At 37.3% G+C, this 27,159-nt stretch overlaps 1 protein-coding gene across 4 annotated transcripts in view; it reads left to right on the top strand.

Moving 5' to 3' along the window:
• The window catches only part of VPS13D (vacuolar protein sorting 13 homolog D), a 107,457-nt gene that overhangs the window by 6,151 nt on the left and 74,147 nt on the right, over nt 1-27,159 (top strand). For 3 of the 4 annotated variants that reach the window (XR_013927122.1, XM_080380804.1, XM_080380802.1), the window contains exons 7-30: nt 5-109; nt 453-623; nt 1,583-1,683; nt 2,339-2,507; nt 3,777-3,869; nt 4,591-4,801; nt 5,386-5,565; nt 6,001-6,131; nt 6,890-6,962; nt 7,481-7,651; nt 8,801-8,931; nt 9,843-9,975; nt 10,875-13,094; nt 13,452-13,603; nt 14,391-15,428; nt 16,345-16,435; nt 16,980-17,106; nt 18,015-18,195; nt 19,204-19,386; nt 22,034-22,253; nt 22,715-22,925; nt 23,058-23,229; nt 24,586-24,698; nt 25,192-25,401. Coding sequence is in view for 3 of the 4 variants with exons in the window: in XM_080380804.1 (XP_080236930.1) it covers nt 5-109; nt 453-623; nt 1,583-1,683; nt 2,339-2,507; nt 3,777-3,869; nt 4,591-4,801; nt 5,386-5,565; nt 6,001-6,131; nt 6,890-6,962; nt 7,481-7,651; nt 8,801-8,931; nt 9,843-9,975; nt 10,875-13,094; nt 13,452-13,603; nt 14,391-15,428; nt 16,345-16,435; nt 16,980-17,106; nt 18,015-18,195; nt 19,204-19,386; nt 22,034-22,253; nt 22,715-22,925; nt 23,058-23,229; nt 24,586-24,698; nt 25,192-25,401 (6,587 nt within the window). In the remaining variant the exon portion in view is untranslated. The remainder of the gene's footprint in view (nt 1-4; nt 110-452; nt 624-1,582; nt 1,684-2,338; nt 2,508-3,776; nt 3,870-4,590; nt 4,802-5,385; nt 5,566-6,000; nt 6,132-6,889; nt 6,963-7,480; nt 7,652-8,800; nt 8,932-9,842; nt 9,976-10,874; nt 13,095-13,451; nt 13,604-14,390; nt 15,429-16,344; nt 16,436-16,979; nt 17,107-18,014; nt 18,196-19,203; nt 19,387-22,033; nt 22,254-22,714; nt 22,926-23,057; nt 23,230-24,585; nt 24,699-25,191; nt 25,402-27,159) is intronic. The other variant, XM_080380803.1, reaches the window with a different exon arrangement.

Below are 27,159 nucleotides of genomic sequence, written 5' to 3'. Positions count from 1 at the left end.
TCAGGTAGAGAGGCTGATGCGGAAAAAACAGTTGGATGTTGCAGACTTCAGTGTTTATTGGGATACCAGCTGCACTTTATTGGGTGACCTGCCTCCTGGTCAGATACAGGTGCGAGAGAGAGATTTTGCATATGAAACAAAGATGGTTGTTGTTGTTTTTAGTCTCCTTTCTGTATCGCAGACCTAATTGACTTAGAGTTTATTGAATCTGGCGCTTTTAAGAACAACAGAAGTTTATGGTTTCACAGTGTAATGACAGGATACAAGTGCAACCCATAAAGCTATGCTGTGAAATACCTTGTTTTACCCTTGAAGAGAACATGTTTAAGAGGTTTTGTTTTTTTAATGGACTGGCATGTTCATAAAGCATATTCTAGAATATGAAACCCATGCATCCCAGTAAGTATTGTATGCTCATTTTTTAATAGAATAAATTCACTTGTAACCCACAGGAAGCGATGGATAAAAGTATGGAAAGTCGTGATCATAATTACATCATGGAACCTGTATGCACTTCTGCTCTTCTTAAGAGAAATTGTTCTAAGGAACCTTTAAGGTCACGCCAGACTCCGCGGCTTGAGTGTGACATTCAGCTTGAGACTATACCCTTGAAGCTTTCACAGGTAAATACCAACCATCTTCATTTAACTCTCAGTGTCTGAAACAGAGGCAGTTGAGGAGCAGGGTAAATGAGGCCATCTGGAACTCTCTGCTGTGAATCACGTCAGGCTGTGTTGGGTGTCCAAAATAGTTAGTCTTCAAGATTGCTTGGGTGTCTGTATGCTGTACTGCACTCTGCTTTATGGTCAGATTCTAACAAAGTGACACTGATTAAAGAAGATGTTCCTTTATGTTTTGGTAATCACAATGTCTACAAATTCAAATTGGTACATTGACATAGAGTGTATTTTCTCCTTGCCACCTGCTGCAGCTGTTGTTTGTATGTCAGTGTTTTTAAAGATTCTGCTGGTAAATTACATCTTGAATTATCTGCCTCTAAGAAAACAGTTGCTGATTCAAACAGTGAAATATCTGTAGGCATCATAAATCTATGGTAGTGTTTGTTAACAGCTTAAGTACCAAGTATTGTAGCATAAAATTAATACTTTCTTAAAAATTTAGTTTTAGAGGCAACTGAAAGGGATACACTACAGTTTGTTTTAAAACTAAGCATTCAAAACTGTTTAATTATTTTACTGCAACTGATTTACTTTCTTGTTAGTTTATTGTAGTAATAGGAGGGATGCATAGGCATTATTTTAGTCTATAGAATGTACAATAGTGGCTAATGTTAGGTTGATGATCTGACATGGAAGGAGATTTCATTCTGTGTGTTTGTAAATAAAAAAACCTGTAAACTGAATGTCACACATCTAACTACTAGCTACTGGGAGAAGATCTGTGACACTAGAGAACCAAATTATGAATTATGGTTAACATTAATCTTCATTCTAAGGCCATATGCAGGCAATTGATGTAGTCAAACTAAGCTTGTAGTTGTTTTATTTGTTGTTGGTTTTTTCTCCCCTTTGCTTTGGAAAGCAATATTACCTAATTGATCTGTGTATTGTTTTACTAAAAGATGCAGTATCAGCAAATCATGGAATTTTTAAAGGAACTGGCTAGAAAGGAACGACAGCTGAAATTCAGGAAGTGGAGACCAAAGGTTACAGTAACAGAGAAGTGAGTATATCTAAGTGTGTGGTGGTGTTAATATTATATTAAAAACTATAGTAGGGAGACTAGAGTGAAGACAAATACAAAAAGGTAGATAATAATCATGTATTAGAGTTTCTGTTTGCATGTTTTTTGTTGTCCTACCTCATAAATCAGTTTTAAATAGTCAATTTATTGTATTTTGAATAGATACAACATTGAAAAGACGTAATTCAGACTTAAAATAAAATTATTCTTACCTGAGGCATTAAATCCTTCTTTCACAGCTTCTGAGAATGAAATTAATTTGGAGGTTCTACCTCCTACACTGTGGTATTCTGAAATTTACTCTGTGGAAAAAGCTCCTATTAAATTACTTTTATGGATAAATAAGAAAGATGGTATCAGTTCAGACCAGAGGACTGGGTAGCTCAACATTTTGTTGTCTGTGCCTGATCCATAAGAGCTGTGCGAACTCCCACTGCAGTGGTGGGGACTGCAGAGCACTGGTCTGGGCAGTCTGTAGGACTAGTCCAGCTAGGCTGTCTTCAATACTGATGCTTTTTCTGACCAGTTGCCCTCTTATTTTTTCACTGAATCTCCTGGACCTTTCACCAATTTGTATGCATTTGGGTTTTTTCTTTTTTTGGAAATACTGGTAATACAATTAAAAATGTTTCAGCTGCCGAGAATGGTGGATCTTTGCTTTGAATGCTAATCTTTCGGAGATCAGGGAGCAGAGACAACGTTCTACGTGGGAGTTCGCATTACATCGGGCCCAAGATGCAGTATCTTACACTGACATGTATTATAGCAAGTTGAAGGGGGAACCACTGTCTACTGCAGAGCAGGTATCTAGATTTGAGTTCTCTATAGTGTTTATTAATTATCTTATTTGATTTGTTTCATCTTCTCAAGTTTAAAATCTATTCTAGTTTAGAGACACCTGCCTAAAGCTGCCTTTTTTTTTTTTGAGCTGTAACTGGGTTTCACCAAAAATAGCATTAAATGGCATAGAATGCTTATGTCAGTCTGTGGCATGCTTTCTTGTGTTCCCTATAGACTCAAAAAATATTTAGGTATCAGAAGTGTGTCAGGTCACCCAAATGGCTGGGTAGATAACGTGGGAAAAATTGTGGCTAGTTGACAGTGTGTTTGGGGGTGCTTGTTTTTGGTTTTTTTTGGTTTTGTTTTTCCACAGTTGATTTTAGGATGAAGATTTTAGAGGGAAAGTGCCCATAACGGTGAACCTGTGTCCTACTTCAGAAAGAAAAAAACCTGTGAACTATAATTAGCTGCTCTTTGTGTTTAGGTGTACTGGGACTTCTTCGTTAAATCAGTTCAGGGCACCATGTACCTCACCTGTCTTAATTACAGATGCGATTCTATTGATACATTAAGGTGTATGTAATCCTTAACTTGTATTAATTTAGACATGAACTGTAGGAGTAGGTCAGTGTACTGGAAGTTTTGTAGTACTTGGCAAAGCGGGAGACTTTCACTTTAATATAGCTTGCATTGTCTTCAGCAGAGCTGTGAAATGTAACAAGGGCAATGCCACTGGACTAGAAAACTGTCTTTTGCTTTCTTGTTCCGTGATATATTTTTTAGACTTGGGTGAATCATAAGCTTCCACAAACAGCTTTTTAATCAGTACAAAGAAGACAACATATCGAAGTAACTGAAAACAAATACCACATTGTCCTAATTTATGCAGTTCACTTCCCTTACCTCCTTTACTAGAGACGGAAGCTTGTTTTGCACCTGGCTAAGCTAGGTGTTCTGTTAAATCGGGTATTTTCTGTGGCTTAGACTCTGTGCTGCAGACCTTGCTTCTTATGCATGATAGGAGGATATAGTTGGGCAAGGAATTGTTGCCATGAAAAGTGTTAAAATCGTGTATTTTACAATGCAAATAAACTTTATTTGTGCTACAGGAGAATGCCAGTGTTATGGTTGCCCACATGACTTCTGTTTGTTTTCATGTGCCTAGGTGCTTGGATACTATCATGCTAGTTTTTTCTGTGAATCTCTGAATTACTCCATGCAGCGATGTTTGACATGTTCGTGAGCAAGATGCTCTGTTCTTTTAGCGTAGTTACTTTGTTTTGTCTTTTCAGGCCGAAATGCATCGTATTGAAGATGAGCAAACTTATGAAGAGTTAAAGATATTGTATGAGATAGTTCATGATAAATTTCATGACCTAGCTGAGGTGAGGAACATTCTGCATACAGGGTAATACTTGGATCTTTAAGTGAATTATTCTGAGGTATTGTGTTCTGTTCTGCTGGGGAGTGTTAGCATGTATTTGCTTTGATTTAAATGCTAAAATCACAAACAGTGCTCGGTTCCTGCAGTTTTTACTGTTGTGTCGCTTGCACAGTGAAATTATTACTCTAAATGATCTTCCTCATTAGTATCCTTGCCAGAATTCCTAGGGCACATAGCCTTCATCTTAAAAACAAAGTGTAGAAATAAGGTCCTGTAATGAATATTTTCCCAGAATAAATATATGGCAGTGGTGAGGCTCCTGTAAATGGCTTTCTGAGCACACTGCATAAAATGTGGGCTAATGTCTGTAACAGTACAGTCTTATCTCTCTTCCAAATACAGCTGCTAAAATCGAGGGCTCTGGTTTTATGTGTCAAAATTACTTCCTACTTGGTTTAGTGTTTCTAGAATTAAGACTTAAATAACGCTGTATGGCTTCATGTATGAATATGCAGCAGTTAACGGACGATACATTTTTATTTCTCTGCTGCTGCTCTTCTAATAGGCTAAGTATTGATTGAAAATATCACTGTTGGTATACTGAAGAGTGCAGAGTAAACAGTAGATGGAATTATGTTTTTAATGTGATGGTTTTGTACACTTGTGATAGTCTTTCACTTACCAGCAGTAATGTGTAGTATGTCTTCAATGTTCAAACACAGAGTGTTAAAGAGCCGTTCCCCGATTCCCCTGGAGGTTCCCCTACAGCAGAATCTGCGCATGGCAGTAGCACTGGGATGCTGCAGTATCTCCAGTCTTGGTTTCCTGGCTGGGGAGGCTGGTATGGGTATGCTCAGCAAACATATGAAGGTGAACCTTTTGAAGGGCTGCTGCCTGACCCAAAGGAACAGTGGAATCCAGAAGACATACTGGGTATGGGAATACAGGCCTTTCTGTTTCCTTGTAAGGCTGGTAATACTGCCGTAGTTAGATACCTGGTGATGCGAACAGAAACAACTCTTTGGTTCTGTCTTGTTAAAAGATTCTGTGTGTCAGCTGATGTAGATAGGCAGCAGCACCTGTCTAAAGCTTAATGACCTGTTAAAAAGTCCAGCACCTGGTGTACCTGCTTATTTCTAAAGCAATATATGGAATACATTTGCTTCCATTATTATAGATACTTATGGCAAAGGGCTTTGGGACTTCTTCTGTTTAGGTGGGTGGGGGTCATGTGGTGGGCTGTGACTGCATACAACGTTAACAGTACTGGGTTGTTGACATCTTCATAAGTGTATGTTTACAGTACCTTAATTGAAATAGAAGAGTTCTATGGAACATTCGGTTTTGCTGAGGAAGAAGGTATACCTGCTTTATTTTTTGTTTCTATTTTTGCTTCCCTAGAATTGGGGAAATCTTTATTTTCAGAATCAGAGAAACTTTTTTGTTCTTCAGTAGTCTTCCAGAGGAATTTGACTTACTTAATGCATTGTTTTGTGGTGTTGTCTTTTTTTCCTTAGGTGCAGATGATTTTTTTGATCCTGCTGCAGATGCTTCTAGCATGAATACCTTTACAAAGAGAGATCATGTTTTTGCTAAATTAAATCTACAGTTGCAGGGTGGCTCTTTCACTCTGTTGCATAAGGAGAAGAAAGTGGTACATGCTGAGGAGACTGCTTTCATGCAGCTGGAGTTCTCAGGTATTAAGGCAATTTCCATTCTTTCTCAGAAAAGACCAGAGCTTTGTCTGCCTTCAGACTTTTATTTGTTTTTATGCGTTTTGGTGGGGGTTTTTTGTTTTAATTCTTAAATTACTACACCGAAACAAAGCTCAAAATGAAAACATGAAAACAGCTTGTAGAAATTGATATGTCATGTGAAAATAAGTTTCTCTCTTCAGATGTGTGGGTGACTTCAATTTTAGACATTTTTATGTGTGAAAGGAAGACAACTGTAGAAATACATGCTTCACAATCACTGTAATTATCCCAAATTTATGTGTTTAATTTTTTTTAGTAGAAATGAATATATATAAGCACTTCAAGAGACTTCTTTGTTGGACAGTTTTTGTTATCTGTAAGATTTAAATGAAACCTTGAAAGACAAAAAAGCGTTTTTATGTTTTTGTATTACAGGTGTAAAGATCTTAGCAGAATCTCTTCCTCGCAGAAATTCCTCCCTTCTCAAAGTTCAGCTTGGTGGTCTTTTTCTGAGGGATTTGGCCACAGAAGGGACCATATTTCCTGTTCTTGTTTTCCCAAATCCTGTACGTGAAAAAACCTCTTCAGGTTACTATGTAGGATGCTTAAGTGTGTATGAGAACAGTTACATTCCAAAACTCGCTACATGTTTTTCTTGGTTTGTGCCTTATCCCAAAAAGAACACAAAAATCTTGAAGAAAGATTTCTACTTGTTGAACTTACTTTTCCCCTCCCTTTCCAAAGGTCCTTTGTAGAACTCTTGTGTTGTTTGCTATGTATGCTTGTAGCTTTTAACGTTACAGCTAGCGGTGTTGAGAAGAAGATAATCTGTTGAACAAGGTTTGATTTTTTTGAACAAACAGCATTGCTGTTTAATCAGTGATTGTTCTTTTTCCTAAAGCTCTTTGGTAAGTTTTTGTTTCACCTGTATACTGTTATGCAAAAAGCAGAAATACAGAACTTTTTTTTTTTCTTCCTAACAAATTGCAGAAAAGATTTCAAATATCTCTTCAGAGCAAACAAAATTTGAATCTAATTCCATGAGAATTTCCTATGTATCTTGTACTTTGTAATTCATAGAGAACTGACTGAAATTTGCACTTCTACTTCAGTCTGTCTGCTGCATGAGTAGATAGTGTTAGCTTCTTAGTCATACTTCTTTCTTGACTACTTCAGGGAAAAAAAGCATAGAATAATCTCAGGCTATACATACAATTCACTTATAAAGTGACTGTAAGACTAATACAGAAAAAACTTCTATGCTTGTATCAGTTGGCTTGGTTGATTTTATCTAAACTTTCTTTTTCTTTTAAATTTGTATCAGCAAAAAGAAGTTGGCTGCATGTCTTCCTTTGGACTCCAGAGTTTTTCCTCAGAAATGACTCATCAGAGCACTGGTAAAAATTTCATTTTATGTTTAATGATCACCAGCATATAAGATAATTGCTACAAATCAGAAATTTCAAATCTGTCTGCCTAGAGTTTGAATTCATGCAAATGCCCATTGAAAACAGCGAAGGTAAAACCATAGAAGCTTTTCTTCAGATACAAGGGTGCGTTCAAGTTGACTTTAAAGAAAGTAAGTAAGAAAAAAAGAGTTTCAGGAGAAGGGGAGTTGCATTTCCTCTTTGTCTTTGTTTAAAAAAAAGAAAAAAATTGTTAGGAGTTCAGCATTAGGGCCCCAGTTCTGAAAATGTTTTTGTATATACAGACATGTTGAATTCTGTTGATTGTAGAAGCTGATCATATTACTTGCTTCTCTGTCACCGAAGAATATTCGGACAGGTACTGCTTTTCTAGTAGTACCAATGAAAAATTAGTTATTAAATTCTTTGGGGTTTTTTTTTTTTGCTTTTGTTCATTTGTTTTGGGTTTTTTTACAACTGCTTTATGTAACTCATTTTTTTAAACTCAGTTGCAGATCCTGATGCCCCAGTGTTTGAGATGCTTTATGAAAGAAATCCAATTCACAGCAATTTTGAAAGGCGCCTGGAAGTCAGTACCAGACCTCTAAATATTATTTACAATCCACAAGCCATTAAGAAAGTAGCTGACTTCTTCTACAAGGGAAGGGTTCATACCTCAGGTTAACTTTTCATGTGTTTTTTTCGGTGGGGTGTGGGTTTTAGTAATATTATATCTTTCCTTATCTTTGATTTTTATTTATTTTCATTCTTAGAAATATAAAGCACTAATCAAAGCATCTCCACTTTAAATTCAAATTAAGCAGTACTCTGCTCATTCTCTTGGTGGGGAGGTTGTTGTTTATTATTTGGTTTTTTCTGTTAATTGAATCGGCGATTTTGCTTGGGCAGACTCCTGAAACTTTTACTTAAAAATTGCAAGTTGCTGCACAGTGGATGTCCATGCTGCTGAAATTAAAATGCATATAGAGGGCTGTTTCTGTAATCTCTTGTGGAAATTAGTGGAGAACAGGTTTTTGGAGAGGACAGTGAAAAGCAGAGTATTTTCTGTAGTAACAGTACATGGAAATTGTGTTCTGATTCCTGTTGTATCTCTTGTGTTGGTTAAATTAAGTCTGACCTTTGTTACAGCTGGTTGGGGTACCTTGATTTTTAGATCTTGAACATACTGGCTCCTTAAGCTTCTAAGGACAGCAAGACTTAGGAGTCTAGTACGTGAACCTGTTAAAATTGTAGTGACTGCCTTTGCAGTTTTAGTTGTTGAAGGTCAGTTTCTGAGGGGATAAGAGGTGAGAATAAGGAACATTAAAATGTTCTTAAAGTACCAATTCTTTTTCTGTTGGTTTTGGCAAATACCAAAAGACTTAAGTTACCTAGCCTAAAGGTGTGGCTGATACTTAACCTTTTCTTAGAAGATCAGAATATTCCATAAATGTTAGAGGTAAAGTTTAAAACAAACCAACCAAACAAGAAAAGACTGCCTACACATGCCACAAACTTCTAGCATTTAGTCAGAATTTCCTCCCTTGCCTTACTTACCACCCTTTCTGTCTCCCTCAGATTTAGTGACTGAGGCTGAAGGTCTGTCACAACCAGAAAAAGATTTGGGAAGTGGTTTGTTTTGTGCTTAGATGCTTCGTTTTTTCTGTTAAGCAGTCTGGTGTATAGGTACAGCCAATGGCTTTCAATTGCTGTGTTATCAGGTCTATATTTTACTGCTAAAATTTAAAATAGATTCTCTCTTTTTTCTCTTTCTCCCCCCTAACAGATGAACAAAATTATATCTAGTCAGTTTTCTATCTCTTGTGCAGGTTTCGGATATCAATCCGAGTTAGAGGCAAGAGTGGCTGAAGCTGCCAGAAGACAGTACAACAAGCTGAAAATGCAGACGAAAGCTGAAATCAGGCAAACTATTGATCGTTTGCTAGTAGGAGACTTCATTGTAAGTTTTTGCCCTCAAAATATTTATGTAGGCTTTCTAGCCATATGTTTTACGACTTGAAGCTCTAAAGAATGGTGGGGTTTTTGGTTCATTTATGTAGTGTTCTTTTTAAGAAAGTGAGGAGTTTTACATGTGGTATTGTAGTATTCCTTTTGCTGTCAGAGTTCCATTTTTGTGGTGCAGACCTGCTGTGATTGATGGCAGAATAGTATTTTTCTGTTCTTGACCCCATTACTGAGATGACTTTGTGTCAACTTGTTGGCTTCAGTGTGCGTTGGAGCTGTGTTATGTCAAACTTACTAAATTTGTGTGGAACTTATTTAAAGCTTATTTTCTAAATTAAAACATTGTTCTACCTTTGTTTTTTGCTCATTCTTTAGTCTTCAAGTAGTATTAGTGTAGGTATCAGTATCGTAATCCCTAGCTTTGGAGTTAGCTATAGTTAGCTATATTGATGCAAGACGGTTTATATTCTTTTCATTAAAATGAAAAAGTTCATTGTTCTGAAAAAAGTAAGTTTGATGTTTGATAAAGCAGTCTAGTGCCTGTTGTATTTGTGGATAGCCTTGACAAGGATCTTGCTGATCCAGTGTCACGTAAAAGGTAGATGCCTTCTCTTAGCTCTGCAGGTAGGTTCGCTCTCCTCAGTTTAGAGATGGGGAGTCCCTCTGCAGAGGGTTCATTGCATCTGCCTTAGCAGGGGGTGTTCCCCTACTGAGAATGTCTCTTCAGTGATAGTAATGGGAGTCTGTGGTGTAACAAGCCATCAGACTGGTATGGCTGAAGTTTGTGAAAGTTAGCTCTTCAGGTGAAAAAAAGTGGCTGTCTAGACTGATTTGTTTGACATGGCTTTTTTTTGTATGTGAGGGGAAACTATTTCTTATGGGCTTTTACATCTTCTTAACTTCCAGGAAAACAGCAAAAGCTGGACTGTGTGCCTTGATATTTCTGCCCCTCAGGTGATCTTTCCTGATGATTTCAAATTTGTGGATCCCGTCTTAGTTGTTGTAGATCTGGGAAGAATATTACTTACCAATTCTCAAGGTATGATCTAGTATTGCTGCAGCTTTGCTTGTCTCCACCTTTTCCCTGAAATTGCTTTTTCTGTGTAGAAAGTAGCGATGTCTTAAGGTTATTGCCCCTATACATGCATAGAGTTTCACATAACAATTCTGCTGTTATAAACATATTTTTAATTAAGATGGAGATACAGTTTTAAAATACTGTCTTGGAATAATTTAATCTCTTCTAGCACCATCTCATCTCTGTAAAGTTTTAATAGCTTCTTTTTTAGTAAATTCTGTCTTAACAGTAAACTAGAAAAAGAGCACAAATTGTTTATACAAGATTGATATGTATTTCCCTGTGAAACTGAGGCATTGGCCTGTTTAAAGTAGCTTGGGCTTTAAAAAAAGAAAAAGGTAAAGAGGTATGGGAAAGTTTTGGAGGGTGTTCCAGCTTTGTAAGGTAGAAAAAATAATTTTTTTACAATAATAAAATGAAAGTTAGTATTAGGCAATTAAGTTAATTGGGTAAAAACTTCTGATCATAAATATATTGTAGCTGAGTAGCTATTACCTTTCATTTGGTTTTGAGGATTGAAGGAATTGCGAAGGCAGAGTAATGCTTTTTTTTTTTAACAACTTGATTAAAAGTAAATCTTGTAGTAATATTAAGTGGGTTGAAAAATGAGACAACAGTGTCTATTGATACTATAATACATTGTCACTGACATCTGCATGTGTGTAAAAGAAGTGTAGTAGATTGCCGGTTGAGAGAAAAAAAGTGTCAGTGGAAGGAGAAAAGGACAGAACTGGATATGCTTTGTGTTTAAGAAAAACCTGCAACTTCAGAGAGGGTGATCAGGTAATGATGGGAAACATCCAAGGAGGGAGGCGAATACTTTGTATTTGTTTGTTTACAGTTATTTTTTTAATCCACAGAAGAATCTAAAAGGAGTGCAGATACTTTTTCTTCAGAAGTCAATGAATTGAGTGATGAGGAATATAAAACACCCCTCGCAACTCCTCCGAATACTCCACCACCAGAAACTAACACTAATAGCGGCCTAAAAATGTCTGAATTAACCGGAGTAGAAATAAGTGAAGAGCAGCTACAAGCACACTTAATGAGTAAAAAAATGTATGAGAGATACACACTTTCATTTATGGACCTTCAGATCATGGTGGGCCGAGTGAAAGACAACTGGAAACATGTTCAGGATAGTGATGTGGGTCCAACTCATGTGGTAGAAAAATTCAACGTTCACCTGCAGTTGGAGCGCAGACTGATATACACGTCTGACCCAAAATACCCAGGAGCGGTCTTGTCTGGCAGTCTGCCAGACTTGAAAATTCATATCAACGAAGACAAAATCTCAGCTCTGAAGAACTGTTGCACACAGCTGAGTACATCTGAAACCAAGTCTTCTGATGCCCTGCATTTGGGGAAGGACAAGATTTTTGCAGAGGTAGACCAGCTTGGCAGTTTGCATGATTCTGTGATGAATCTAACACAGAGTGTTGTAATGCTAGAGCAACATACCAGGGAAGTTCTTGTTGAATCTCAGCTGCTTTTGGCTGAATTCAAAGTAAACTGTATGCAGTTGGGTGTTGAAAGTAATGGGCGATACATCTCTGTGCTCAAGGTTTTTGGCACCAATGCCCATTTTGTGAAAAGGCCGTATGATGCAGAAGTGTCCTTGACTGTTCATGGCCTGTTGCTGGTTGATACTATGCAAACATACGGAACAGATTTTGATCTTTTGATGGCTTCTCATAAGAATCTGAGTTTTGACGTGCCAACAGGAAGTCTTCGAGACAGCAGGGCTCAGTCCCCAGTTTATGGACCGTATGATGCACGCCCCATTGATGCAGCTAGTTTGGCAGAGAGATGCACTACAGCCTCAAACACCTCATCTGGTAACAATGGGAAAGATCAAGAATCCCTGATAAAATTAGAGTATCAGTTTGTGAGTGCAGAATGCCCGTCAATGAATTTGGATAGTAGTCTGCAGGTGATCTCTGTACAGGTGAACAACCTGGATATCATCCTTAATCCAGAGACTATTGTTGAACTGATTGGGTTTCTCCAGAAATCCTTCCCAAAGGAGAAAGAAGAGTCTAGTCCTCAGCCTTTAATAACTGACTTGGAAAGAGACTGGAGGGAACAGGAAACCTTCCAGTCTACTTACGTACAGAATACAGAGGTAGCAGTTGATATTCACTGGTTAAATATACTCCTTCTCAGGACAGTTGGCATGACAAATGGAGAAAAATATGGCAGAAAAATTGCAACAGCCAGCGTTGGTGGCACCAAAGTCAATGTCTCCATGTGCAGTAAATTTGATGTAAATGGCTCTCTCGGATGCCTTCACCTTACGGACCTCACACAAGATAGTGTTAAGAACCAGTATGTTGTCAGCATAGGGAATACAGTAAGGTATGAAAATCTCATTGGTGATGTAGGCTATTTTGAATCTTTGTTCTTTAGGCTTGATGACGAAAATAGCCTTCCAGATGCTTTGAGTTTCACTTTAACAGAAAAGTCAAAAGAGGAATGTTCTCTCAACCTCAAAATGGCCTCCTTACACTACAACCACTCTCCTAAATTTTTGAAAGAACTAACTTTGTCAATGGATGAATTGGAAGAGAATTTCCGCAGCATGCTGAAAAGTGCAGCTTCAAAAGTTACTACAGTCTTGGCAACTAAAACTGCTGAATACAGTGAAATGGTTTCCTTGTTTGATACAACACCGCGATCAAGAGATGTTGCCAATTTAGAAGATAATGAAGGCTGTGCCTATGGATCACAACCTCTCAAAACTGATACCATTAAGCTTATATTAAATGTAAACATTGAATCGCCAATTGTCTCAATACCTCGAAAGCCTGGTAGCTCTGAACTGCTTGTAGGTCATCTAGGACAAATATCTATTCAGAATTTTGTACCAGGAGAAGATGAATCTACAAGTGATAGACTGCAAGTTGAAATTAAAGATATTAAAATGTATTCTTTAAATAGCAGTCAATTTACAAGCAAGAAGGAGCCTGCAACTGAAATATCTCGTGGGCATTCTTCTTCAGGTCCTGCCAGTATTAATAGCCAGGAAGAATCCCATTTTACTCGTCATGACTTCTTTGAATCGTTACATAAAGGCCATGGTATGTCAGAGGACTCAAATTATTTTATTATAAGTAGTAAATGGTACTAAAAATGTATATTAACCATAGGTCTGATTGTGTACTCTGTGTCACCCATCCTTCTGAAATGTACTGCTCAATTTGAATTACATTGGACAAGTTAATGTTATTTATATTCATTTTTAGTCTCCTAAGCAAAAGCTGAAAAGTGCCTTTCATGCAGAAATTTAACAAAACATAGTCTTATATACTTACTTCGGCATTGCTAAGAGAGTCTGAGCAAGTTGAATAGATACTGTGTTATCTATGCTGTGCAGTCTTTATAGGATAATCAGTTCACTTTTATAATGTTGTTTTAATTTAATTTTCTCTTAACAGCTTTCCACATTCTGAATAACACCACCATCCAGTTTAAATTGGAAAAGATACCACTAGAGAGAGAGTTGGATTTAACTTTTCCCCTGAGTAATGAAGACTTTGGAATATCAAGCGTTATGAAGATTGAAGGGAAATTTGTGAACCCTCTTCAGGTATAGTAATGTAGTATTTCCACTGTCAATATAAAAGTGTTTCCCTGCGTGGAAGATCAGTATTTTTCAGGCAAGAATCTTCAAGTTTAACATGTTGGTAGTTTAGAAACCAGATCTGTATACATGTGATTAGAAGAGACAATCTTAAGTCATAATAACAATGACCAACATTTAATCTTGGTTTGGGGCATTTTAGACATTTTTATGGTTTAGTCTAACTTTCACTTACCCTGAACAACTATCAACAGAAAGAAAAATAAATGTGTCACTGTCCAGGTGCCACCGTTCAAATACATTTGTTTGCAGTTCTAGTAGAAGCTAAGAATTAAAGTGCCATTATCTTGAAAAAAAATCTCTGCAGGAGCAGAGATTTTAAGTAGAGGAAGCAAATTTCTATGGAGACAAGCAATGATGGCCAAGTAGAATGTTTTTTCCATATATTACTGTTTACTCTCAGGATGGTAAATTAAGGCTAGTTTCTATGGTGAATTATTTTTAACTAACTCTGGGTGGGTGCTTTTTGCCTAGGGATACAAGGTATCCTATTCTAGGGTCCTGTGCTGTATGTTTCCAGATTGTGTCACCTTGCAGAGCTAGTACAAAGGATTATTCTGCTTCAGCTTTGCAGTAAACCTTGTTCTGGTTTATTTTTTACTTGTGGACAAACTTAAAATGTGTCTGTTTTGAAGTTCCAGAGTCTTTCCACTTGCGAGTTTTAAAATACGTACTGATTTTATTAATATAGAGATATCTAACATGATGATTGTTTCTTTTTTCTACATGGTAGGTGGTGTTAGCAAAACATGTGTATGAACAAGTCCTTCAGACTCTGGATAATTTAATTTACAGTGAAGACTTGAACAAATTTCCAGCCACTTCTGTATCTTCAACTTGCCATAGTTCTCCTTCAGCATCACTTCATAGTACAGGCACAGAATTGTCAAGTGAACGGAAGGAAAATGGCTTGTTCAGCCATTCTAGTTTTAATTCTGCTCCAAACAAGTCACTGGCTATCAGCAGATCTGCAAAATCTTTTACTCAGATTCAAGCAAACTTTCACATCTCAGAGCTCCAGGTTCAGTTAAGTGGTGATCTTACACTTGGTGCACAGGGCCTTGTCAGCCTCAAGTTTCAGGATTTTGATGTTGAGTTTGCTAAAGATCATCCTCAGACTTTGTCTATTCAGATTGCCTTGCGTTCTCTGCTAATGGAAGATCTTCTGGAAAAAAACCCAGACTCAATGTATAAGAATCTCATGGTGTCCCATGGAGCACCCAAGCCTTCCAGTTTAGCACATAAGGAGTACCTTTCACAGTCTTGTCCCTCGGTATCCAATATAGAATATCCAGATATGCCACGTTCCCTACCTTCCCATATGGAAGAAGCAACGAATGTCTTTCAGCTATACCAAAGACCAGTTTGTGCCTCTCGTAAGAAGCAAAAAGATGATGCTGACTCTGAGTATCCTCTGACTCCACCTCCTTCTCCAACAGCAGACAGATCCAAGTTGCCCTGTGGAAAAAGTAACTTTGATGATTCATTAGTTCATATCAATATATTTCTAGTGGATAGGAAGCATCCTGAATTTTCTTCTCACTATAACAAAATTAACCGTAGTGTAGATGTTGATTTTAATTGTCTAGATGTCTTAATAACTTTGCAAACTTGGGTAGTGATACTGGATTTCTTTGGGATTGGATCCACTGCTGATAACCATGCTATGAAGCTGCAACCTGAAGATACTCAGCAGACAATCAAATCAGAAATAAATACCTTGTCGGTTTCTCAAGCGCAAGAGCCTGTAAACACTAAGCTGGATCTGAAGGTATACTTGAGATGCAAAATAGTAACTGGATTGTCTCTCATAAAATGTCTGGTTTATAGAAACTTAAGGTGACATTTAAATCAGATGTTTTATATTCTAGGGGAGAATGTGCATAGATTCAGAAACAGTAGATTTTTTTTTAAAAAGTACAGAAGTCACAGAAAAGCAAAACGCTTGCAGAGCACTTGGCTCCCTCGCTCTGGGACCCTCCTTAGACACATGTGCCACTTCAAGGGACGCTGAGGTAGAATGCTCTGTGTTCATCCCAGGGAGCTGTCACGGGTAGAGTTTGACACACCTTCCCAGCCCCATCCAGTATGCCTGAGAGTCTGAGGAAAGTGTACGTCTTATGGACAGTGATTTACTTTCCTGGTATAACACAGGACACAGACTAAATGTCTGTGATCTCTTAAATGATAAGGTTGCTTTAATATGAAAGACCTGACATGCTGAAATTGGCACTGTGCTGTTCTGGATACTAGGGAATTAATTTTCTTTTTTTAAAGTATATGCTCTTCTAAATATGTAAACATAAATATAGAAACATGTATTTAAAAAAAAATCTTTGTGTGTATTTATATATAAAAAAGTATGTATAGTTTTTGCCCAGAGGTTCTGCAGTCTAACTTAAAAATAACAAGTCTTGAAAAGAGAGAGGGGCGAAGGTAACAGTGCTTGGATTTTTGTGTGACCTGATCATTTGATCATTCTAAGTTGCTTGGAAGACCCATTAATGTGCAAACAAAGACTTTAAAAGGTTGCTTTCTTCCACAATCTGTGGAGGTTGCTGTCTCCCAATCAGATAATTCTTGTTAGCCATTTATGTTACACTGCAAATGTCTTGAAAAAAACTTAAGATGTTCTGGCTGTGAAGTCATATTGTTTAATACCAATCTGTTCCATTTTGTTTGACCAGGTCCATTCTTTATCATTAGTCCTGAATAAGACAACTAGTGAGCTTGCTAAGGCCAGCGTGTCAAAACTTGCAGCTCACTTGGAAGTGATTGGTGAGTAGATTGGCAGGCTGAGGTTGTATGCAGTGTAAAGTAAAAGGAGGTGTGCCCTTTGTGCTTTGAAATGTTTTTATTTTGGTGCTCATTGCAGGTTTTGTGTGTTTGTTTCCTGGGCCAGGTGCACGTTCTCTTCCCACTGCTTCGTCATCTGTTTTTTCAGACTTGAGTATAAATCCTTGCATCCCTCCCAGTTGTCAAACCCTTCATCGCTTTAGCTGAGATTTACTAGGTTTTTAATACTTCACAGAACAGAACGATAGTGTATATTGCTCTTTTAGAGAAATAAAAAAGAGTTGTATTTAAGTTTTCACAAATCACATTGGTGTGATCACATGATGTGTGTAAACCGTAGTTATGTTTGGGTTATTACAATCTCTGTAGCAGGAAGATGTGGTTTTCTTTCAGCCTGAGGTTTAATGTTTAATTGAGTGTGACGTGTTGAATTACTTGTAACAAGTTTATCCCACTAGTAGAAACTTCAGGATTTTAGTAACTTACCTTTGTTTAGGGATCCTAATTGTCGTCTTTTGTTTTGCAGAGGGAGATTTAGCCCTGCAGGGAAGTATTGGAAGTCTGTCCTTAAGTGATCTTACAGCTCATGGAGAATTTTACAGAGAACGTTTCACTACAAGTGGTGAAGAAGCACTCATTTTCCAAGTCTATAAGTATGAATTTTACCTTCTTATTACTCTATACTAGCACCATTAACTCTCCCCACTCCCCTCAAAGAAAACAAACAAACAAAAAAAAAACCAACCAAACCCCAAAACCCCAAACTCACAACTGTCAGGTCTGCATGATTATGCTTTGGATGCTTGTGACTTAAATGAGACTTTGAACATTTTCAGTCATAAACTTATGACTATGATTTTTTACTTCTTTGTCCTGCAATGTACATGGCTTATCAGGAAGAGTAGTTTTTTATTTTCCTCTAAAGTAGTTCTTGAAAGTATTTAGGTGATGGTTTGTTCTGAGATAAAATAGTAGTGGTTTTTTAAAAGTTGGAAGAAGTTTTCAACTGGTGAAATGGATTCACCGTTACTCCTTGGTTTTGGAATTAAGGGTTTACTTTTGTCATTGTGTACTCTTGAAGTTCTGCTTTGTGTAAAGCAACAGTTCTTACCCTGTGATATTTCATGGTTTTCCACCCCGTCCTCCACCCAGTAGAATCAATTGGGTTAGAAATTGTCAAAGTAATGTTACGGAATTAATTTCAAATGTAACAGCACGCTGATTCAGAGTTTAATCTACATATTATCATGCAGTCGAGTACTTACCAAGCCACTGTTCAGATGTACATCACCACAGGTGTAGCTGTTAGATGGAGAGATCAGAGGTACCTTCCAAATGGAGAATTTTACTGTTTGCTTGATTAAAACTCAGTAGCACTTAAATATACGTAATTCAGAAATACTTAGTATAAAACCAGTTTTTCATATCTATAATTGAAATACTTATAATTATATACTGTGAACATCAGTGAAATCCTCTGTATTAAATGAAAAAAAATGAATAGCACTATTTGTAAAATGTAGCAAAGAGAGCTGAATTTTACTTTCAACCTTTATCATAGATACGGGAGGCCAGATCCATTGCTGCAGAGGGAGTGTGATATGCGTGTCACCCTACGGATGGCATCTGTTCAGTATGTGCATACTCAGCGTTTCCAGGCAGAGGTGGTATCTTTCATCCAGCATTTTACTCAACTTCAGGACGTCTTGGGGCGGCAGAGAGCAGCAATTGAAGGACAGACAGTATGTCTGGGTTTTTTCTGTTCTTCCCTAGCCTATTTTTGGAAGTTGAAATGCAGTATAAAATTTATGTTAATGCATCAACTCAGTGAGTTGAAAAGATGGGAGATTTTAGAGTTCTGATCTTAGTGAAGATTGCTCATATTTATCTTGTAGTTAAAAATCCTTATTTGGAACCATCCTGCTATTTGAAAGTGTAGAATACCAAATTTGCAAGTTACATAAAATTTTGGCACCTGGATCCTGCAGTATGCACCGATACAGGTGTTCTCTTAATGTTGTGGTCCTGGACAAAAAGGGCTCAAGATCTTATCTTGCCTTTTTCTCTGCTGTTACCAGGTAGTTATAATGCCTGAATAAGGAGATCCAGGCGAGGAGTCCTTCTGTTCTACTGAGGTGTATGTCCTTGATTTGGTAGACTGAGAAAATCAGTTGCTGGAGTTCTGCACGATACAGTATATAAATAATCATGACAGTCATGGCCTATTTTGTCCAAAACCTAATGTGGGAATGATTAATATAGTTAATAGTAATAGTCTTGTTTAAGAAGTTGTGTCTCATAATTGGAAGAAAGACAGTTAATGCTTGCATATATTGAGATGCTTCACTGTACATCAGTTAGGAAGTTTGAATGTGATTTTGAAGCATTGTTCTAAATGACAGATTTTTTCCTTTTCTAAGTAATTTTTCTTAAGTAATCTTTGTGAGCTGAGTAGGGTCTGTTATGCCTCTTAGTTCAGTGGTGACAGTATGCTTCTACTCCTTATTGCCACACCTGTTGCACAGGTGTGTGCTGTTTGCATCATAATCCTTTTTTTAACTAGCTTTTGTTCTCTGCCTAAAACAGGAGTTTGAGGTTTGGTTTGGTTTTTTTGGTATAAAATTTTATCACATCTTAATTTCGTAAATCAAGGAGTAGTGTTCCTGAATGTAGTACTAATCAGCGTGAAATAATCTTCTGCTTCCTGTATTTTTGAATTGTTTTTTTAAATGAATTTTTGCTTTTCCCAGGTAAGAGATAAAGCACAGCGAGCTTCCCGTGTTCTTCTTGATATTGAGGCTGGTGCTCCTGTTCTGCTCATACCTGAAAGCTCAAAGTCTAACAGTCTTATTGTAGCTAATCTTGGAAAACTGAAAGTCAAGAACAGATTTCTGTTCGCGGGTATGCCGGGTACCTTTTCATTAAAGAACAAGGTAAGAACATTACTTCTTCATTTAGCAAATTGTGTTTTTTCTAGTTCTTGTGCATTTTATTTAGATACCAAAATAGTAAATGATTCTTACATTTTACTTTATATATACACTTTGTACTACTAGTAGTGAAACAGTCCGTGCTGTTGTGCTGGGTAATCAGGTTCTGGCCTGCTGCTGATTGTGCCCAGCTGCTCCCTTCTGTGCCTGCACCTGGGCTTGCTTTCTGAGACCTTCTGGGCAGAGGGCAGACTGTTCTGTGGAACTTGCTAGAACTGGCCTTGGTAGGCAGCAGGTCCCAGCTGGGTGTGCATCTGAATGTGGGAGCGTAACGGGCTTTCAGCCAGCTCTGTTCGGTAGCTCCTGCAGCTCTTGACCCAACAATGCTTCAGCAGTGTAAGTACCAGAAGGTAGAGATCTGTGTTGGCTAAGACGTGCTGGAACACGCTGGAGAACAGAATTGGTTTTAACTTACATATTTTTTCATGCTCTTAATGAAACTGAGTGTATGTAGTTGCTTTCATTAGGTGAAACATAATGAAAGGTTTCTAGTGAATGCTTGAACCTAAGGCTAGGCGCAGGACAGGTAATAGTTGGTGTTGCTGTTGAGAGATGCAGCCAGAAAATTTGGGGTGAGGAAGATCCATCTTGGATGGCTGTCTCTGTCTCACCTATGCAACAGAACGGGTAGCCCTTCTGGGAACCCTCTAGTCCCAGTTTAAAGTGGGGCAGAAATCAGGTGGGCTAAATCGCTGCAGCAGTTTGATGGCGTGTCTGGTACCTCCATCTGATGTATACATACCGGTGTCCTTACTGTAAGGACATACGGGACCATAGTATTGAATTGTCTTCTGTAGTCTAGTGTGCTGACATACTTAAAGGTTTGTAAGTGGTAGATGCCTAAATTAATGTTAGAAGTTAAAAGAAAGGATGTGTGCATAGTAATTTTATTTCTACTTAAACATGGTGTGTTACGTAGCACTATAGAAATTTAAGGGTTTGACATGCAATCAGGTGGGTTTTGAGTTTGGGTTGGGTTTTTTTTTCATTTTTTTCTTTGTTCTATGCTTATTTTTGAGGATCGGATTTTACAAGGCAATACATACAAGGATCCAGTTTTATTTGAGGTATTTCACATCTTTATAGTAGTGTTCAGGTGCTCCTAATTTTTTTTTTTTTAAATGAAGTTTTCTTGTGGAATTCAGTGCTTTAAAAGTTACTTTATACGTTAAAAATGATGTTTCTGTTCTAAAGACTTTGCTGAATTCTGTAAGAATTGGATTTAAATTTGTTGTGGTGTGCTCTTTATGCATGTCTAGGAGCTATTTGGATTTATTGCATAAATTCATAGATTTGTAGATGGTGTGATGATTTTTCTATGCATGTATTTTTCAGTGTTGTCTTTACAGTTTAAATTTACACGTTAATGTCTTCAGATGTTTAATTTTATATCCTTAATCATGGTTGAAGTGAATTTTCCCAATGAATAATACTTTAAAGCTATGTAAGGCAAGTAAGATTAATGATTAAAATCAGAAAGGAAGGTTTATGGATGAGGATTTTATGGTGACATCAGAAGCTGGATACAGAAAGAAGTTGGGAAATGACAGTAGCGATATGGCAGTCATGGGTCAGGTGAGCAACCCCAGAGTAAGGGGCGAGTGGATCACTAAAGACAGATCATAGAATCCTTTAGGTTTGAAGGGGCTACTTGAAGATCATCTAGTTCTCACCCCTGGTGATTGTTACCTGCTAGGGTGTGTGAAGCTGAGTAGAATTGAAACATGGGGTTAATACAGACTAAATGAACCCTGAAATTGGCCTCAGAATATAAAGGTATTGTGTAAACCATTCCACCATGGTTTTGGGAGAATAAATTCCTAATGTTGATGTGACTATTTTACTAGTGAACTGTACCCTTCACAGGTTTTTGATGCTGGATAAGCTCATAAGATTTCCCCTGGATATGTGGTGGTGGGGAAAGGTCTAAAATATATATCAATGTAAATAAACTTTTTCTCTTTTCACCTGTGGGGACTTCAGCAGTAAGGGTAGGGATTTTTTTCTGTCTTAAACTTGGCTACTGCACAAAAAGTTTTGGACACATTTCGGTATGACAACTGAAGTATTTAAAACACATAAAATAATTTCATGTATAGAAGTGTTTGTTCCCATATTCTAATAAAATATTAAGTTACTGACATAATCTTGCAGAAATAATGGCATATGTTGTTTTCATCATCTGAAGGTGTTCTGAAAAACAAATTTAAATATTTATCAGTCTTTATTCTACAGAAATGCTTGATATCTTGACAGTATTACCCCTCTATTTTGTATTAATTTCATTTACGGGATTTTTTTTTGGTTTTGTGCAAAAACCACTGGTTTTGAATTAATTTCCTGCTGAAAAGATTTCACAGCTTTTTCGAAAATGTTGCTGAATTAAACTTTTTTCAAAAGAAAAGGTTTTAATTTTCTGTTAAGTTTATAGGAAAAAAGTTTGACCATCTTTCAACAGTAAAAGATCCTGGCATTCAAATAAAATATTTTGTTTTCTGACAGGAATTTGTTGCAGATTGAACCTTGGTGTATTGGTTCCTTAGAACTTAAATTAAAAATCTATTATTAATTACAAAATTACTTTAATTAGCAGGATTCAGTTCAATTTTCATCTCCTTTGGGAACCCCAAAACATAGCATGAAGAAAACAAGTACTGATGAATCAAAAGCAGTGATGGAAGGATTGTTCATGAAAAAATCATCAGGGACAAACGTTTCTAGGCTGAAGAACGAGCCCGTGCTGAGTACATTGAGTAAGCAACAAGGGCAACAACTAAAGCTACCTGTTGTACCAAACCCTGACAGCCCAGGTATGTGGTAAACAGTAGAAACACCATATAGAGAGAGCTCTTCTTTTTCCTTGTAAAATAATACAGTGCAGTTTTGCTTATATCTTCTGTGAAACTGGAAAAAGTAAGGCTTGCTGAGTCTAAAGATTGTAGATGTAAAAGAAATGGCTTCCTAGTTTCAGGGTTGCTTTTTGCAGCTTGAAGGATCAGGGAATTGTAGTTCAGTTCTGGAAGAGCAATGCTGCAGTCTGGCCATGTTTTGAGATGCATATTGCAGATGTATGGGGACTGTAGTTGGACTCGTAAATAAAAGTTTAAATTTACCTGTGAATGAGTTTGGTGTCTGGAAGTTATGATATTGATGAGTGTGAATAATAAAAAAAAAAATTGTATCAGAATAACTTCCAGGAGAAAAATTATTTTTAAAGTTGCATTATACAGATTGTATTTTTCTTCATGTGTTATCTCCTGTGCACTTGCAGAGGATCACATCTGCCTCTTAGACTGCATTGTGGTTGATCTGCAGGACATGGACATATTTGCTGCGGAAAGATACCAGAGAGAGTATTCAAAGGCCATGGAAGATACTAGCATGGACTTGAGCTTTCCATCCTACTTCGTGAGGCAGACAGGAGGAAGCCTATTAACAGAACCTTTCAGACTGAAGTTACAAGTAGAGAGAAACTTAGACAAGTGAGTTTAAATAGGATTGCTTTTTGCTGTCATCCTAAACCCAGTGTTTTAGATGCCGTTCATTGTATCTTAGAAGTATTGCCTGCTCTTTTGTAGCACCTTGAAATACTGAGGTTTCTTTCTTTGTTGTAGAGAGCTAAGTCATGCAGTTGCAGACATATCAATACATGGCAATCTGTCATCAGTCCATTGCACTCTGGATTTGAGCAAGTATAAGCTGATACGTGGACTGCTGGAGAACAACCTTGGGGAGCCTATAGAAGAGTTCATGCGGCCTTACGATTTACAGGATCCAAGAATTCATGTAAGAGGAGCTATATGCAGTTAAATTCTATCTTGAAATGTCTGGACGTTTGCTGATTGGGCTAAATTTTTGTTATTTTCTTGTAGTTTACCAATTGGAATGATGAATTTAAAAAAAAAAATTTAAAAATCACATAGATGAACAGCAAAGGAACCTTTTTGTCACACCTGTGAACTCTGGTTTATTATTCTCGGCAATACAGTTGCCCTTCCAGGTGTGGCTTGCTCTTGTGATTGCTTCGTGTTTCTGAGATTCTAGTCTTTAGAGGAGACGGTGTGACAAAACAGCCTAATTGTTAGTCCATTTTAGGTCTGCCAAAATATATTGGTGGGGAAAAAAGTTAACAGATCTATGAGAACTGTACTTTCCCACCCCCCGCTCCCCCCAAAGTATTTAAGCTGAGCTGCTGTTGCAGTATATTACTAGGACATTAACAAGCTTAAGATTTTTCCATCTGAATGGAGCTTTTTGGAGCAACTTGAAGGTTATCCTGTAATCATGTTTGAGGTGATGATTCCTTTTGCATGGTGTCTATGACATACCTAAAGACTTACGAGATTGTGGAATGTGTATTACATATTAAAAGCCCTCATTTTGTCCTATAAATCTGCAAGAACAAGTTCAGTAATAAAAGCTTTACAGCAGAGCTTAGGCCTTTTTGTTTGTTGAGCAAATATTGCCTGTTTGGCTGTTGTCAAATAGTACCTTTTCAGGAAGAGTGTGGGCAGCACCTGGAAATAATCAATACTTACCCTTACCACTGGGAAGGGAAGTTGTTGAACAACCTGTTTCCTCTTGATCTTGTGGGTCTTCTAAGCATTGTCTGTGTCGCATGGCTGTAATCTTTGCTTAATAAGCAAATATGTGAACACAGCAGGGGGAAAAGTTGCTAGGAAGCAGCTAGGATTCTCTTTAAGAGAGGGAAGACTGGGTAAAGTTCTGCTAATACAAGTATGCTCTTCATGTCAAGCTTTTCACTTAAAACATCTTAAAAAAAAAGTTTTAGAAACGACAAATCTGATTTAATAATAGAAGGTACCTGAAACACTTCGAAAGAATTGTTGGCTGTTTGTTTTTCTTGGGGGGGGGGGGGGGGGGGGGGGATGATGACAGCAACATTTTGTTTAAGAACAAAGAAGCTATAGAACAGTGGTTTGAAAATGGATTAATAGACATTTTTCAAGTTGAAGGCTACGTACTGTGAAATGTAACGTTTCCCCAGCAACAGTTAATGAAACTCTTTGAAAGAGAAAGACACGACAACTGTTTGCATTTGTCTAAAATAACAATATTTAGTTCAGGAATGAAAGTTAAACGGATGCGTTTAAAAAGAATGTTGGTGTTTTCTACTTTCAGACAGTTTTGAGTGGAGAAGTGTATACTTCTATGTTGTTCCTCATTGACATGGTTAATGTGAGTCTGGAACTGATGGATCCAAAAGGAAAAGATGGGTGTAGCTCTTTAGCCAGGTATGAATTTTCTTTTGTTAGTGAATATCTTATCCTAAATACTCCGCTCGTCTGAGCGGTTGTAGGACAGGAGTTACATAATACATGAAAATATGATTTAATAATGTAATGAAGTAGAATTTCTTAATTAGAGTCTGAATTGAGAGTGTCAGTTGATCCGAAAGATACTGTTCAAAAGAATACTGTCTGTGTCTTTCAAGTTGTCCTTGAAATCACAGTTCGGTAATCAGTTGACTTGCCCAAGACAAATGGTATTCTAACTAAGAAGATGTTGAGAGGTAATCTTAAAAAACAGATTTCTGCTATGTTGTGTTTGTGTTTTTTGTTGGTTTTTTTTTTAATCCAGAAGGTTCTGTATCAGTGGAAAGTATTACATAGAGTATAGATCTACTTTCTGTCTCTGTGACATGAGATGTGATTATTGTTGTTTTAAGAAATACATCAGCAGTATACCATGCATATTTTAAAAATAAGTTGTGTTTTATTCTCCTAGGTTTGATTTTAAGAAATCCAAGTTGCTTTTTGAGAGCTCTTCAAATGGAACAAAGTCAGTAAATTTGGTTTCTCATTCCATGATGGCATTTGACACACGTTATGCCGGACAGAAGTCTACTGCAGGCACGCCGAATGTGTTCAATTGTATCTTTCAGTCATCAAAGAATACTAGCAGTCCAGGAGCAATCCAGATTGAATTGCACTTCAGGTTGGAAATTCTGGGATTTATTTGTTTTGTTTGTTTTTAATAATTACATATTTGATCAGGTTTGTCTCACTTTTAACACAGCTGTTATTAATGTAGATAAACTTGCTGGCATTGTATTTAAATATGAAGACTTTTTGGGGTGGTCAGTGGTACCTGATAGTTGTTAATTAACTGCAGGTTGTTGGATTTATTTATTTTTTCTCCTCATTCCAATAAAATTTAGGTTTGAATGTGTAATGAGTTGGATGAAGTTCTGGCCTCTTAAAATCAGTTAGATAAGTCTGGCCTGTCACTTGTGTGTTTGCATAAACACATGTTACAGAATTTTTGATACATGTTGTGTAAAAGCCGTTTTCCAGTAGGTGTCACACTTGCCTTTCTGGGAGAATCACATCAATGCAGAAATGGCTCCTCTTTCAAAAAAAAAGTCTCTGCATTCTCTTCTGTATTCTGTCCTGCCCCGTTTGTTTTTCCTTATCCAGATCCCTTGCAGTGCTTAAAGGCATCGCAGTGGATGACTGTTTTGTTCTAATTTAATACTGAGAATGGGACTATGAAGTATAATGCCAGTATTTACCTGGATCAGCATGGTGTTTTGTTGAGGATGTTAACTAAAGAAGAAAAGGGTGAAATGAGATGACTAGAGATGTTGCTTTCACTTTTGTTCAGGCACACTAACCAAACTCAGCTTGCTAACTCTTACAAGTACGATACCTTCTGAAGCAGTTGCAGCAGTAATGTAGAAAAAAAAAATCTGTGGACTTTTTTAGTCCAGTAGTAAACCTTGAAGGCCTTTGTAAAAACAACCAAACAAACTTGAGGCAACTGAGAGGAATTTGTTGTAAAGATGTGGATAATGTGTGGTGATTTTAATGGTACTATAATGAGTTTGTGTTCAGAAAGACACCAAGATTTTGATTTGAATAAAAAAAGGATGCCATGGGATTTACCAAATAACCCCAAACCAAGCAACCAAATGGTGACTGTTGAGGCAGTAGCTGCCTGGATTGAGGGTTAGTTTGCACAGCGTAGCCTAATCTGGTTTATGAGTGGTAGTTTCAGGAATTTTCTTCCCAACTGTTGTGCTTTTAAATTTTAGCCACATGAGCATGTGTTACGTTTTTACTGGTGAGAGCATCCTTGGCACTAGATGTAAGCTTTTGCAGAGCTCAATGATAGTGTTACACTGGCTCGTGCCTTTTGGAAATATCCTGGCGAGCCAGGGAGGGTGAAAGGCTTTTGCTATTGGAAGCAGTGCAGGCAGGCTGCTTCTCACAAAGGAATTACAGTTCTTCAGAGATTTTATAGTTCAGAATGTGTTGGATATAAAATTGTTTCATGGCATTTAAGTACTTAGATTATTTTCCAGTTAGCATGACCAAATATAATTGGTATTCCAGATCATGAAGCCAAACACTTTTATCCCCTCTAGCCAGATACTCAAAACGTGATGCTAGAAGTTCAGTAAGGCTAGCATTTTTTCTGAATGACAAAGAAGCTTCCTGTGCTGCAAAATGCTGTCAGGGCGTGAGAGGAAACACATTGTACGTCTAATCTTTTAGAGGGATATGGAGCCAGATCTAAGTTTCACACGCAGTACGTTAGGTTTGATACTGAACAGATGTATAATAATAATAAAAAGATCCATTTTAAAATTTGAGACTTTGCAAATTAATGTCAATAATATGAATATATCAAAGGAGCTTTTATAAGTTCATTTCTTGGTACATAGTTTTTCAGTTCATCTTTTGTATCATT

This window comes from Falco punctatus (genome assembly GCF_963210335.1).
Source record: "Falco punctatus genome assembly, chromosome: 3".
Lineage (NCBI taxonomy): Eukaryota > Metazoa > Chordata > Aves > Falconiformes > Falconidae > Falco > Falco punctatus.
This window is presented reverse-complemented; position numbering and strand designations above follow the sequence as displayed.